General features: G+C 38.1%; 1 protein-coding gene across 2 annotated transcripts in view; it reads right to left on the bottom strand.

The window, feature by feature from the left end:
* The window catches only part of tet3 (tet methylcytosine dioxygenase 3), a 75,914-nt gene extending 62,227 nt beyond the window's left edge, over positions 1–13,687 (bottom strand). Inside the window, exons 1-2 of one of the 2 annotated variants that reach the window (XM_057831308.1) lie at positions 13,543–13,687; positions 4,706–5,310 (exon numbers count right to left, since the gene is read on the bottom strand). In XM_057831308.1, the coding sequence (XP_057687291.1) occupies positions 4,706–5,062 (357 nt within the window). In that variant the 5' untranslated portion in view covers positions 5,063–5,310; positions 13,543–13,687. The remainder of the gene's footprint in view (positions 1–4,705; positions 5,311–13,542) is intronic. The other variant, XM_057831309.1, reaches the window with a different exon arrangement.
* Between the last annotated feature and the right edge of the window lie 1,051 nt (positions 13,688–14,738).

Genomic DNA, 14,738 nt, shown 5'->3' with positions numbered 1-14,738 from the left:
ACATATGTCCGATTTAGGTGTCATAAAATATCGTTCGGGAGGTGCGACAGTAAAGGTGAAGTCGACAGTTTTGACCATTATGGAGTAATTTTGCCATGTCGTCCTGAATAAATGCATTTTTATTATTTCATATTCCATTCAGCACAAGACTGTTATTTGTCATGACCATGCCATTTATTTCGCAATTGGGGAAAATACTTGGATAAAAAGAATATCCTGTAAAAATATTGAAGTAAAGAGATAGAAACAATGACATTTTGCCGCTCTCTTCGACGCGTTTTCCTCGTTGTGAATAGTTCCCCCTTGACGGGCTGACTGGTCCTTCTCAAGCCACTTATATAGCTATTGGGGAAAAATATTTGGATAAAAAGAATATCCTGTAAAAATACTGGAGTAGAGAAACTGAAACAATGACATTTTGCGGCTCTCTTCGTCGCGTTTTCCTCGTTCTGAATAATTCCCCCTCAATGGGCTGAAAAGTAAAACCGATGAGCCCAGTCTACCGCTGACGTCATCCACCTGTTGGGGACGCTAAAGCCCTATAATGGTAGGCGTGGCTAACAGGCAGATTAAAAGACTAATTTTTCATCATCTGTGCTTTGCTAAATTGTTGTATATAGTCGAATCGTCTCAAAATATGATTCTAATTCACATAATAATGCCATTTAAGACTTTTTTCTCGTGTCATATGCTCTTTAAGCTACCACTAACTAACTGCTCATCTTGATTGTATATTTCTTTTAGTATTTTTTGTTTTTTTAAAAATTATTTATTATTGTACTAGTTTGCACTCATTAGAGGTTAGCTTGCATGCTCTTGGATTGCAGTAAGCAAGCTTTGGTTTAGCATGTTCAACATAAATCATAGTTGGAGGAGAAGGCTGCAGTAGAGGATATAGGATGTGGTTGCCAGGCAATAAATACTTGCTTAATGCATCCATATGAAGGTCAGAAGGCAGAGATGGCAGGATTGTGGGCGAGTGTTATCGATGCATCTTTATCATTAAAGCAAGAAGAACACAAACACATTTGACATAGCTGAAGCATACTAAAAAGGCATGTTAAAAGAAATAATAGTAATATTAGCAAAACAATCCTTACCTTATGTTTGTATGTATACTGTTAATTAGAGGTGGGAATCTTTGGACACCTAACGAATCGATTACGATTCAGAGGCTACGATTCGATTATAAATCGATTATTAATTAACCCCCCCCCCCCACCGCTATTAGCTGCTTTTAATGTTTTGTACATTAGTTACAAAAACATTCAATTAATTTAATGTTGTGAATCTTAAAGTTGTTAAAATTGCTCCCGTTATTCCATAATTTACCTTTTGTCTACTTTCGATATGTGAAAGTTTTAAAACTATTTCAAAGATAGATTCAAGTCAATATTTTACCGATTTAGCAGTATTTTAGATAAAAAGTTAAATAGGTCCGCTTGCAAGGTTCGCTACAACAGCCTTGCAGGGAAGTCAACTGCTTTAAGATGGCGGCCGATTACTAACGCCCGCATCTAGCTTTTTGTACATATGCTGCTAACACCACCATCTATTTTGCATCTAGTCCTATATAAATACGATATCTACCGTACCATTACGTGGACGAACTTTGTAGCAGCTGTCTGCAGCAGTCAGGTATGTTGTTGTTTTTTTATCTCGCGGCATGAGTTGAGCTAGAGCCGTGAGTTGAGCATTGGCAATTTGGCATTACCCGAGGGGCCGGGTAATGACAAGCATGTTTAGCTACTTTCGCTCCGTTCCTCATCGCGTCCCGAAGACCGCGCGGCGCGCTGAGTGTGTTTTACTTCCGCTTTACTTGACATATTTCAATAATCGGAATTTGGATGTTTGTGAATCGTTCTCGAATCTTCCACGGCCGGATCGCGAATAATCTAAGAATCGGAAATTTCGCACACCTCTACTGTTAATGTATATGGCGGAAAACACAGACAAGACTGAAAAAGCAGTTTCTGCTCTTGCACTCCTCTTTAAAAGAAGCTGCAGTATTTCAAGCCAAAATAACTGTTGCATTTAATAGAACAATATATCTATATGCTGCCATAGCAGATTCATGCCACACGAAGCCCCCAAACTATTTTCAATTTGTCCATTTTACCCTGAAAACCCCCGTCAGGCAACCGCTTTTGTTTCAATAAAAAGAAGGCAAGTAATTATATTTATCATTCAAAATGTCTGATTTTTAGCTTAGAATCATTAAATGATGTCTAATATTTAGTTTTAAAAAATGAAAATAACTTTAAAAAATTATTCACTCGCATATTTAAACCAATTACGTCACAATGAAAAATTTGGTGTCTGTAAAAAAAGTCACGGATATCTAGCTCATAACTATCGTTTAATAGTATTTTTTTTTGTTAATGTCGCATTTCCCCCGATATGTAAGATGATAAATAAGCGATCCAAACAAAGAAAAATTGAAACATAACATTAAAAAGGGCAACTATATGAAAAAGAAAATCTCAACCACTCCTTGTTGTCTGCAATTTCTGCATCGCGACCCTTGTTATATCACCCTGTTTCACCCATAAAATTCCCAAAAAATCTGGCTGTGGCCATTCACGGCTGTGTCTTCACACTCGGTGATACATGCTACATGGAGTTTTTGGATCGAAACATAGTAGGTACGCGATTATGTCTCGTTAAAATCGTGGCGTCTTTAATTCTCTCGAGTGCTCTCGCCTCCAGTTAGGGTTTTGCTGTTTAAAAAAAATAATTTTTTTCAAAATGCCCTCCTGTTCAAAATTTTTCTTCACCCAGAAAATGGAGATTTTAAGCTTTCCAATGATGTATCACACATGCATATCGGACAATTTTGAAATTAGGCCAAATAGGGGATCTCAGAGCGGAACTTCAAGTCACCTGAGTGTTTTCCGCCATATGTATATGTACATCTCCATATATCCATATCTGTATATACTGTATACAATATATATTGTGTATCGGCTAGGTGTTAAGAGTTCTTCCAAAGGTCAGGGGTTCAGAAAATGTGAAGGCAGTAAACTTCTATTACCCAAACAACAAGAGAAGCTCTGTAGAGACAATGGTCCTAATTTGGAGAGCTCTTTCAATGTGCCCCTGTTCACCTCTCAACAACTGATGGCTATTACACTGCATGAGCCTAGATATGTTCTACAGCCAAGTAACTACTCACAAATGTTTTTAGGACTCAGGGGTCCTTCTGAATGTATGAGATGTAAGAACAAATTTCAGTTATAACCAACAACCACCGTTTTGCAAGAAACCCTTGAGGGGGTCGTGTGACACATCTTTGCAGCAGAACAAGACAGGGCAGGTCCGAAAAGTGCTGATGAGAACCCTTATTTCCTGTTTGTGGTTAAACAAACCACATGCCCTTTTTTTTTAAACTTTAAGTGATCCTCAACACTGACAAGTATTTTGCCCTCTCTGTCATTATATCAAGTCTCTAATCATTATATATTGTATGTTTTGTTGTGCTTGGCCCTGATTGTAAAAAATTCAATGGATGCATACAATAATTATTTGAAATAGAAGATTTTCTTTATAAGCGTATTTTTCAAAGTTGAATATATAAATACAAGGTCTGGCTTTTCTGTGTAGTTTGCATGTTGTTTGTGTAGTATTTCTATGGGTATTTTGGACTTCCTTCAAAATTTGAGAAACAACCTATATGCACCTTGTGGGTGGTAACCAGTGTGAAGTGTAACCTGGCTCTCGCCCAGTCAGGCTCCAACTGGTCTGTGACCTTAATGACTATATTACGCAAACTAAAAAAAATGATAGCCGGACATAGACACACAGAAACAGACAACCTTTGGCACTCACAGTAACACCGTCACTGGATATAAATTGATACAACACTGCCTGTGCTGTAGGCAGGCAAATATATCACTACCCCTTATTGACAAAGGTGATGGACTATGAACAACAATATTTTGTAAAACCTGATTTGAGTGTTGAGTGAGGAATTTCCTGTTTTCCAGACACTTTTAGCACACACCCCGTAACAGGTTTAACTGTCTGAATGTGACAAAGCACCCATCCTGCTTGTTCCCATGCATAATGCTTTTCCAGCCTCATCTTAGGTCAATTCTTTTTTCTTATGTTTCAAACTTATCTGTTAGTGTGCCGGTAACTAACTCCTTAACGGGTCAGTCAACGTCAATTCCGAAATCATGGCTTTGGTAGCGCATTCGAGTTTTTCCTGTTCCTCCCCCAACTGCTGACCGTTCGTTGCATCTTCCTCCTTCTTGACTTGAAAACCCTTCCCCCGCCTTTTCAGACCCCGATGCACATACAAACACATTTAGCCACGCGCGCACACTCTGCACACTTGTAAATGCGCGCTCTTTCTTCACACACCCACACACACAAACGCAAAATAGCCTAAGGTTAACCCCCACTCTCAGTTGAAGCCAAGGAGGTCAAAGGACAAAGCAGAGGCAAATACAGGAATTCTCCGGTGTGGTAGCTGCACAGTTCCTCAACCATGCGCACGCACAGATACACAAACGCTATTCACAAGCACTAAGTAATTGGAGTGCATCATAAAATTGACTTATGACAGCATATTGTACCTTGTAAAACTAGTATTGAATGCATTAATCATTCTAGAAACAGTATAACCATCTAACATCAGTAAACCAAGGTGTCTGACTTGTTCTACTAAATGAAAAACATATTGATTAAGATGCCTGCTCACCTCACGGTCATAGCGTTTCCTCTTCAGCTCTTCACATTTGCGTAGCTTGCAGATCTGCTTGCCCGTCTTGCGATTCAAGCAGTTTACACATGCACCACAGTTCTGCTTGAGAAGGCATGGAGCGCAGGTGCCGCATTTCTTCCTCCTCTTCTTTTGGTAGTCAACAGCGATATCCAGTTGTGAGTCGGAGGGAGACAGGGAAAAGAGGCCCGCTTGCTGATGCTCACTCTCTATGTACTTGCTCAGCGGGGAAGTCTTTTCTGACAATTTCCTGTGAATGGGGTGAGTGGGAATTTCGGTGCTGAAAAAATCCAAGATGTCCTGAGGTGGACTGGGCGCTGCCTTCCGTTTTGACATTTTTTCCTAATACTATGTCAGGATTTTGAAATATTCAAACATGGCTTGCTCATAAACATCCAAAATGCTACATATGTCTTCACTTTGAAATATATACTACAAGACCTCCGTCCGTGTCGTATTAACGTAATGGGCCATCCAGATGACCATGCAGAGTCTTTGCTGCTACCCTGAGGGGTGGTAGGTGGTCACCAGAGTTCAGGTATAAAAATGATCTCTTGTGGAGACATGGTTGGGTCTGGGCCAGCCTAGATAGAAGTCAAAAGGGAAATAACAATGAAGCCAACTCTATATACTGTATTGGCCCGAATATAAGACAGTGTTTTTTGCACTGAAATAACACTGAAAAAGAGGGGGTCGTCTTATATTCGCGGTCTAGACATTATACCCATTCACGACACTAGATGGCGCCACATATCATTGAAGCGATTTTCTGTCATGACAGATCTCAGCTACTCTCCCCATTCACGACCCTAGATGGCGCCAGATATCATTGAAGGGATGTTCTGTCATGACAGATCTCAGCTACTCTTTTAAGTTTAACCAGTTTGCATTATTTTATTGCAATGTTTTTCCTTATTCAGATTTGTTTCAAGACTAGTTACAGTTAGACTTCAATTTGATGGTTAATGCACTTATTGCAATTTTGTTGTTTTATCACAATAGATGGGTTTATTTACATTTCAAAAACCAGAAGCCATTCATTTACCAATATGATTGCACTTTAGTTTACAGATTTAAATGTTCCGATATTAAGATTTGAATGGCGCAAAATAACATGCTTTTTCTCTCAAATACATTGTTATAATCATTTGTTTCGGATTTACTGTAATTATTTTCTGAATAAAAATTAATTTGGTGTTCAAAAAGTCTTTTTTCAAACTTGAGTCTTGAAAGAGAGAGGGTCGTCTTATAACAAGGGCCGTCTTATATTCGGGCCAATACGGTAATTCATTAATAAAATCATTTTTACAGAAAAATATCTAACATCTGCACAATCATTTTAATGCAGCAATTCATTCATGCGTATCTTAAACTGTTACATTTAACCTTAATAACAAAGGTCTGTGTAAAATCTTTGGGAAGCTGCTATGTTTAAACGTAGACCCCACATGTGGGCAAAGGCTTAAGTCCACCACTGGAAAGAATAGAGGGGGGAAGATGTGCTGATGCGCTGATACCGTGCAGTGTCCTCTTTGTCTGGTGGTCACACGCTCCAGTCGACCATCAATAAATGCTGGATTGTGAGCAAAGCCACATTTTCTTTACTACTGCCTAGTTTCACAAACACTGAATGTGTCTTAGGAAGTATTTCCGGCTACGTGGAGGGTTTAAAAAAAAAAAAAAAAAAAAAAAAAAAAGAGAGGAGATTTCAATCAAGTCTTCTCAGGTACACCTGCTTAATAAAAGCAGTAAGTTACATGCTTTATTAGGATCCTATGAAAGCCAGGGACTATCCCAGTTGATTAGCTGGATACATTTATCATATCTTTCCAATTGGACAGAATTAGGGTTGTGAATAAACAGTTTTTTAAAAAAATGAAGTTGCCCATTTTCCAGAGCTTTGCCATTTACACAGATAACAGCTGCTACATGCTGGCAGCAGTGAGGTTTCGCAAATTTTCACTAAATGATCAAAATGTGGCTAAGAAGTCCAAATATATTGACTGTTTCCCTTCCAAAATGCTATGCCATCGTATTCCTATGACGTTGATCAGTACATTTTTTGAAAGGCAAACTTCTCCTCTACCTTTGCCATTGTTTTCCAGATTTTAAGATTTTGAATTTTCTGATTTAAATGGGGAAAATATGATTATTTCACCAATTGTTATCAATTTTCCGATATGGAAAGGTCATTTAAAGCACAATATGGATAGGTAATATCACTTATTCAAATTATTTTTAATAATTTTTTTTTCACTTCACAGCATGGTTTCACTGGTTCACATTCAACTCACTGACTGCCACTGACAGTGATAAACATCCAAAATATTTGAAGTGGGAAGGTTAGCAGTAACATCCATCACCGTCAATGGCACTGAAACATCATCATTCACTGCCAGACCTCCCAGTTCAAATGGATTGGATGTTTCTCACTGTCAATGGCAGCCAGTGAGTAAAATTTAAATGCAAACCTTTCACCCTTTGGCGCTCATTTAACACATTGACTGCCATTGACAGCGCTAAACGTCCAACCCATTTTGACTGGGAGAGTTTGGTCGCCCAGTTAAATTGAATTGAACATCAAGCGTCTGCAGTGCTGCTAATAATGATGTTAGAGAATAAAGGTGTTTCTAATGTCGTTATTTTTTTCATTAGTGAGTTATCTAATGAATTACTTTTCCCATTTTTGCAACACCGTTACCGTTACTGAGGATGTGAAGGGGCGCATTATTACAATTTGGTTGAATGAAGCAAGAGTTGTCTGAATTTGTCATATTTTTGCCTGGGAGAGAGCAGAGTGGGAAGGGGGGGGGGGTCACTGTTGCAAACATGATGATGATTGGCTAGGTGGCTCGGAGCGTTCACATAGCATTTGCGTTCTTGTTAGCATTAGCATTTAGCGTGGAGAGCGTCATCTTAAACTCTCGGGCAACTTATTTTTACAGACACTTTGTGGTGTCCAGGTGGGTACAATTAATTGAAAATAATGTACTGTTTTCCTGCCGAGTGTGCATTATCATCAACAAGTTGACGTTGTCCTTGTAGACGCTACAATATAGTATTTTTTTTATTACCAAAAATAGTGATTTGCTCTAAACTTTTGTTGAATGACGTATCCATGAACCTTGTGTGATGTTTTTTAATCAAAACAACTAGAGCAAAGGCAGGAGATTGAGAGCTTCACCTGCATACTGAAAAATATATCTATATATACTAAGGGTTTCATGATACACACAAGTCACGGTTCAGTACAACAGGATAATCATTATTCATGGACACAAATTTATGCAGAGGTATACTTATAATAATAATAATTTTATAGACAAATGACACTACTTATAGTGGCGCCAAAGAATCGGGGGGGATGCAAAACGTTTACGTCTTCTGAGGACGGGCGTAACAGAAAATAAATGAGAAGCAATTAGTTAATGTAAACATATTTGATGTGAAAGATGTTATAGAATGTATAATGTAATAACGTGTAGAACATGGAAAGTAACGTTAGTTAATTTGCTGAATAACTTTATTCTTACAATTAAGTAACTGAGTAACTAACTCAATTACTTTTTGGGAGAAGAAATTTGTATATGTAACTAATTACTTTTAAAAGTTAGATTAACAACACTGAGCGTCAGTAATGTCACTGTTCAAACATTTTTTAACTTTTTGTCTACCATTGACGGTGCTAAACGTCCAATCCATTTTGACAGTGAAAATAGTACGGACGTTTTGCGACGTCAATAGCACTAAAACATGAGCATTCAATGCCAGTCTATCCAGTTGTAATGAATTGGACGTCTATCGTTGTTAAATGCAGGCAATAAGCAGAGGTGGGTAGTAACGCGTTACATGTGCTCCGTTACATTTACTTGAGCATATCGGTAACCTTTTGGGATACAAAGTATCATGATATATCACATTTTGATATATTGTCACACCCCTAATCATGTGTGCGTAGTTTGTAGGCTATGGGCTACAGTCAGGTATTATTGCAGCCACCTAGCATCGCGTTTGCTCGGCGTCACAACTTTTTTGCATACTCCCCACTCCTGCTCTGCTCTGTCGTCTCGGTGAGTCCGTCTCCCTCAGACATTTCTCGCATCATTCAACCAATATAGTAACGCATAGTAACGCACGCCTTTCCATCCTCAGTAACAGTAACGGTGTTGCCAAGATGAGAAAAGTAATTACCGTATTTTTGGGACTATAAGTTGCAGTTTTTCTCATAGTTTGGCTGCGGGTGCGACTTACGTGTGAAATTATTAACACATTATTATATCATTTCACATGTTATTTTGGTGTTTTGGAGTGAAACTGATGGTTTGGTAAATTTGTTAGCATGTTCTTTATGCTATAGTTATCTGAATAACTCTTAATAGCTATGTTACGCTAACATACCGGCCACGTTCACGTTCTGCTTTTGGCAATGTGTGTTAAATTATATTATTGGCTTTTTTATATTGAAATGCATACTTTTAGTTTGTGGCGCTTTCACGCCCAAGTGGGGGCGCACTCGCACTTGTTTACGCGAAGAAGAGCCTTCAGACGTCAGAAGACGGACAGCTACGCAGCTCTGAGCGAGTGGGCGAGTTAGCGAGAGGGAGAAAAACATGACTGCGAACCTACATTCATTTTTTTTATGCTTGTAAAATATCTCTACAGAGGCAACGCCTGTGTGTTATCATCTTTTCTGTTGTTGTGTGTTTTCCACCTGCGATCGGACACTTGTCGTGTGGTTGTTTGAAAGATGTGCTAATGCTAGCGAACGCATGCTAACCGTTTGTGTCATTTCTGTGATAGCAGCTAATTATTATTTATTTACGTTAATGCGAACCTGTTTGGTATCGAGGACGAAATTGATTTGTATTATTTTTATTTTTAATTTCCCTCTTCAAATGATGGTGTCATAACGACAGCCAAAATAAAGTTAGCAAATTATACGGACGTCCAGCATCGTCATTTGGGAGTTTAGCTCGCTGTATAGCCAGGACCGAGCCGTAACGTCCTGGTGAGGACAGTACATTCGCATTTCGTTGTTAATGCATCATGTATATACTGTATACTTATTCAGCATGTTGTTCTCTATTGTATTTTTATTTTAAATTGCCTTTCAAGATGACATATATATTCTATGTGTTGGATTTTATCAAGTAAATTTCTCCAAAAATGCAACGTATATATGGCGGAAAACACTCAGGTGACTTGAAGTTCCGCACTGAGACCCCCAATTTGGCCAAATTTCAAAATTGTCCGATATGCATGTGTGATATGTCATTGGAAAGCTTATAATTTTGAACAGGAGGGCATTTTAAAAAAAATAAAATTTAAACAGCAAAACCCTATCTGGAGGTGAGAGCACGCGAGAGCAGAATTACAGACGCCATGACTTTAACGAGATATTATCGCTTACTTACCTTGTTTTGATCCAAAAACTCCATGTAGCATGTATCACCGAGTGTCAAGACACAGCTGTGAATGGCCACAGCTGGATTTTTTTTTTATTTTACGGGTGAAACATTGGACTATAACAAGGGTCGCGACGCAGAAATCGCAGACATCAAGTAGTGGTCGACATATTCTTTTTCATATATTTACCCTTTTAAACGTTTTTTTTTTCTTTTTCTTCTTCTTTGTTTGGATCGATTATTTACCATCTAACATATCGGATAAAATGCGACAGTAACAAAAAAAATACAATTAAGCGATAGTTATGAGGTAGATATCCGTGACTTTTTTACAGACGGCATTTTTTTTCATTGTGACGTAATTTGTTTAAACGTGTAAAATACGTGATTGAATAATTTTCTAAAGTTGTTTTTTTTTTTTTTTTAAAAACGAAATATAAGACATCAAGACATCAATTAATGATTCTAGGCTAATAATGACAGACATTTTGAATAATAAATATAATTAATTACCTTGGTTTTATGGCTGGGTTGAAACAAAAGCGGTTGCGTGATGTCTGAAAACGGAGGTTTTCAGGGTAAAACGGACAAATTAAAAATAGTTCGGGGGATTAATGCGCCATGAATCTTTTATTGCAGCATATAGATATATTGTTCTATCAAACACAACAAATGTTTTGGCTTAAAATACAGCAGTTTCTTTTACAGAGGGGTGCAAGAGCAGAAACTGCTTTTTCAGTCTTGTCTGTGTTTTCCGCCGTGTTTTTTTCCCCTTCGTTGGGCATTTTATGGCTGGTGCGACTTATACTCAGGTGCGACTTAGCTAGTCCGAAAAATATGGTAATTAGATTACTCACTACTGAAAAAAATAACGCCATTAGTAACGCCGTTACATTGTAACGCCGTTATTCACAACACTGGTCACATGTGCCACCCCGGGCATTGCTCTGCGCCCCCCTGGGGGGGCCCGCCCCACTATTTGAGAAATACTGACCCAACAGTTCATATAGATTTGTTTGTGCTGAGAGGAAAAAAAATACCGTATTGGCACGAATATAAGACGGTGTTTTTTGCATTGAAATAACACTGAAAAGAGGGGTCGTCTTATATTCGCGGTCTAGACATTATACCCATTCACGACGTTAGATGGCGCCAGATATTATTGAAGCAATGTTCTGTCATGACAGATCTCAGCTACTCTCCCAATTCACGACGCTAGATGGCGCCAGATATCATTGAAGCGTTGTTCTGTCATGACAGAGCTCAGCTACTCTCCCCATTCACGACGCTAGATGGGGCCAGATATCATTGAAGCGATGTTCTGTCATGACAGATCTCAGCTACTCTTTTTAGTTTAACCAGTTTGCATTATTTTATTGCAATGTTTTTCCTTATTTAGATTTGTTTCAAGACTACAGTTACAGTTAGACTTCACTTTGATGGTTAATGCAGTTATTACAATTTTGTTGTTTTATCACAATAGATTGCTTTATTTACATTTCAAAAACCATAAGTAAAGATGTCCCGATCGATCGGCGATCACGTCATTTTCCAAGTATCGGAATCGGCAAAAAGATATTTTTTTCTTATTTAAATCCTTTTCTAATTGTATTTAACGTTACAGACAAAATGTCTTACACTCATCCAGGGTAGTTTTGGCTTAAAGTAGGGCTATCAAATTTATTGCGTTAACGGCGGTAATGAATTTTTAAAAAAATAATCACATTAAATAATTAACGCATGCGCTGCACGACCCACTCACACATTGTCGCGTTCAATCTATAAAAAACGCCGTTTTACCTATAGATAGCGCTAAAAGGCAGCGTATAATGAGTAGAGAGAATTTTGACAGTCTTTGGAGCCATTTTTTATGTGGCTGAAGCCTTACAGTACCTCTCTCAGCAATTAAAAATAACGTGGGAGGCAATGTGGGGAAAAAAGGTAGTAGTTGATCAATTTCTTAACACCCTATGTTCTTTCCCAATGCAGAGAAGATATATCAATTGGTGCCCCTACGCACAGTCATGGTTGCACTTCCCATCATGCATTTGGGCAGAAGTTAAATGGCTGCAGTATCATTTATTGAAAGCTCAACAAATACACTAGATGGCAATATTTAGTCACAATATAACAAGTCACATTTATCCTTTAAGAAGTCTTTCTATCCGTGGATCCCTCTCACAGAAAGAATGTTAATAATGTAAATGCCATCTTGAGGATTTATTGTCATAATAAAGAAATACAGTACTTATGTACTGTATGTTGAATGTATATATTCGTCCGAGTTTTATTCATTTTTTTCTTAATGCATTGCCAAAATGTATATGATCGGGAAAAATTATCCGGAATGATTGGAATTGAATCGGGAGCAAAAAAAAAAAACAAAAAAACAATCAGATCGGGAAATATCGGGATCGGCAGATACTAAAACTAAAACGATCGGGATCGGATCGGGAGCAGAAAAAACATGTTCGGAACAACCCCAACCATAAGCCATTCATTTACGAATGTGACTGCACTTTAACTTACATATTTAAATGTTCAGATATTAAGAACGAATGAGGCAAAATAACATGCTTTTTCTCTCAAATATATTGTTATAATCATTTGTTTCGGATGTACTGTAATTATTTTCTGTATAAAAATTAATTTGGTGTTCAAAAAGTATTTTTTCAAACTTGAGTCTTGAAAAAGAGGGGGTCATCTTATAATCATGACCGTCTTATATTCGGGCCAATACGGTACCATTGTTTAAAAAACAAAAATAAGCAGTTACTCACATCACTTGAGTATTCTTTTCGATGGATATTTTTAACTTGTACTTGAGTACATTTTTTGGATGACTACTTTTACTTGAGTAATATTATTTTGAAGTAAGGCTACTCTTACTTAAGTAAATTTTGGGGCTCCTCTACCCACCTCTGGCAATGAGTTAATTGAGCAACTGTGTTCACGATGTTTGCCACAGGCAGAATGTAGCCCGGGTGGCGCGCGGCAAATCAAAGCACATACACATAACAGACTGCTTAGATTTACATTAAGATAGTCCTTGTTATCTCCTGGCATTAGCATTCTCAATACACACTCATTACTGTTACGTGTGGGCTAATTGCGCTAAGTGGCAAAAAAGGGCACTTTCACTGGGTGTGAAAACGCACACAACACTAAACCAGGCACGTGTCCCAGGTAGAGGGCCAAAGTCAATTAAGAGTAGGCTGTTCTTCAATATAACATCAAAACGCTGTGTTTAACTTGATATAAAGAGGCGGAATGAAACATTTCTTTAGAAAGTAACTCATTTCTGAACCAAAAAAGGGTTAATAGAGCTTCACGTGAATGCAAGCCGAGGCAAAATCATGTGTAGGCTATGATGGGCCTACTGCATAAAATAAAGAAATGAAGAATATTTACCTGGTGTGAACTACAGCGTCATTGCGTAGGCAGTTTTCACTCTAGTGTTGCGAGAATTGCGTCGTTAAAATATAATAGAAAATTGAGAGCAGTCTGGCAAAAATAGCTAACGAGGAGTTAACATATTTTCGTGGTCAAAACATGCGTGCAAAGGCTCGTGCAAAAGTTGAAAATAGTCAGCACCGAGGTGACAAACGAGGGTGGGGAGTGGTGGGGGGCATTTAGTAGTAAACCACTGGGAGGGGGAGAGAGAGGTCATCTTTAGGAGGGTTGAAGTCATCAGTAAATTATGGGGTGGAGCATCACCAGATGAGGATGAGAAGGGATCACTATTTTGTTAGTTATCTGGATTTTGGTTTGTTTGTTTGTTTGTTTTTTTGGTTGTTGTTGTTGTTTTTTCTTTCTAAATAATAAAATATCAGAAAATGTTCTCGATCTGACCCTTCTTAACCACGAGTTAAACCTGTTGAATATTGAAAATATTCAACAGGTTTAAACACTATGAATGAAACCATTCAATAAAATCCAATAATTTTCATCTTTAACCCCTTATTGCCAAATGTACAGTGTTGTTAATAACGGCGTTACAATATAACGGCGTTACTAACGGCGTTATTTTTTTCAGTAGTGGGTAATCTAATTAATTACTTTTCTCATCTTGGCAACGCCATTACCGTTACTGAGGACGGAAAGGCATGCGTTACTATGCGTTACTATATTGGTCGAAAAGTCTGAGGGAGACGGACTCACCGAGACGACAGAGCAGAGCAGGAGCGGGGAGGAGGCAAGAAAGTTGTGACGCCGAGCAAACGCGATGCTAGGTAGCTCCAATAATACATGTTGTAACCGATAGCCGACAAACTACGCCCGCATGTTATGGTAGATATGGTAGACATGGTAGATATCACATGTACTGTATAGAGATATACCTAGATGCAAAATGACAGACATGGCACTAAATGCGTTAGTAGACAGCCGCCATCTTAAAGCAGTAGGCTTTTAAGGACGGCTCTGTTGTAGAGAACCTTCCTAGCGAACCTAAGTAACTTTTTATCTAAAATACTTCTAAATCGGCAAAATCTTGACTTGAATCTATCTTTAAATGATGAAACAGTTTTAAAACTTTCATATGTCGAAAGTAGAGAGAAGGGAACTAATGCAATAATGGGAGCAATTTTAACAACTTTTAACAGCTG

This window comes from Corythoichthys intestinalis, chromosome 3, assembly GCF_030265065.1.
Source record: "Corythoichthys intestinalis isolate RoL2023-P3 chromosome 3, ASM3026506v1, whole genome shotgun sequence".
Classification (NCBI taxonomy): Eukaryota; Metazoa; Chordata; class Actinopteri; order Syngnathiformes; family Syngnathidae; genus Corythoichthys; species Corythoichthys intestinalis.
The sequence above is the reverse complement of the archived record's forward strand: the minus strand, read 5'-3'. Positions and strand labels throughout refer to the sequence as shown.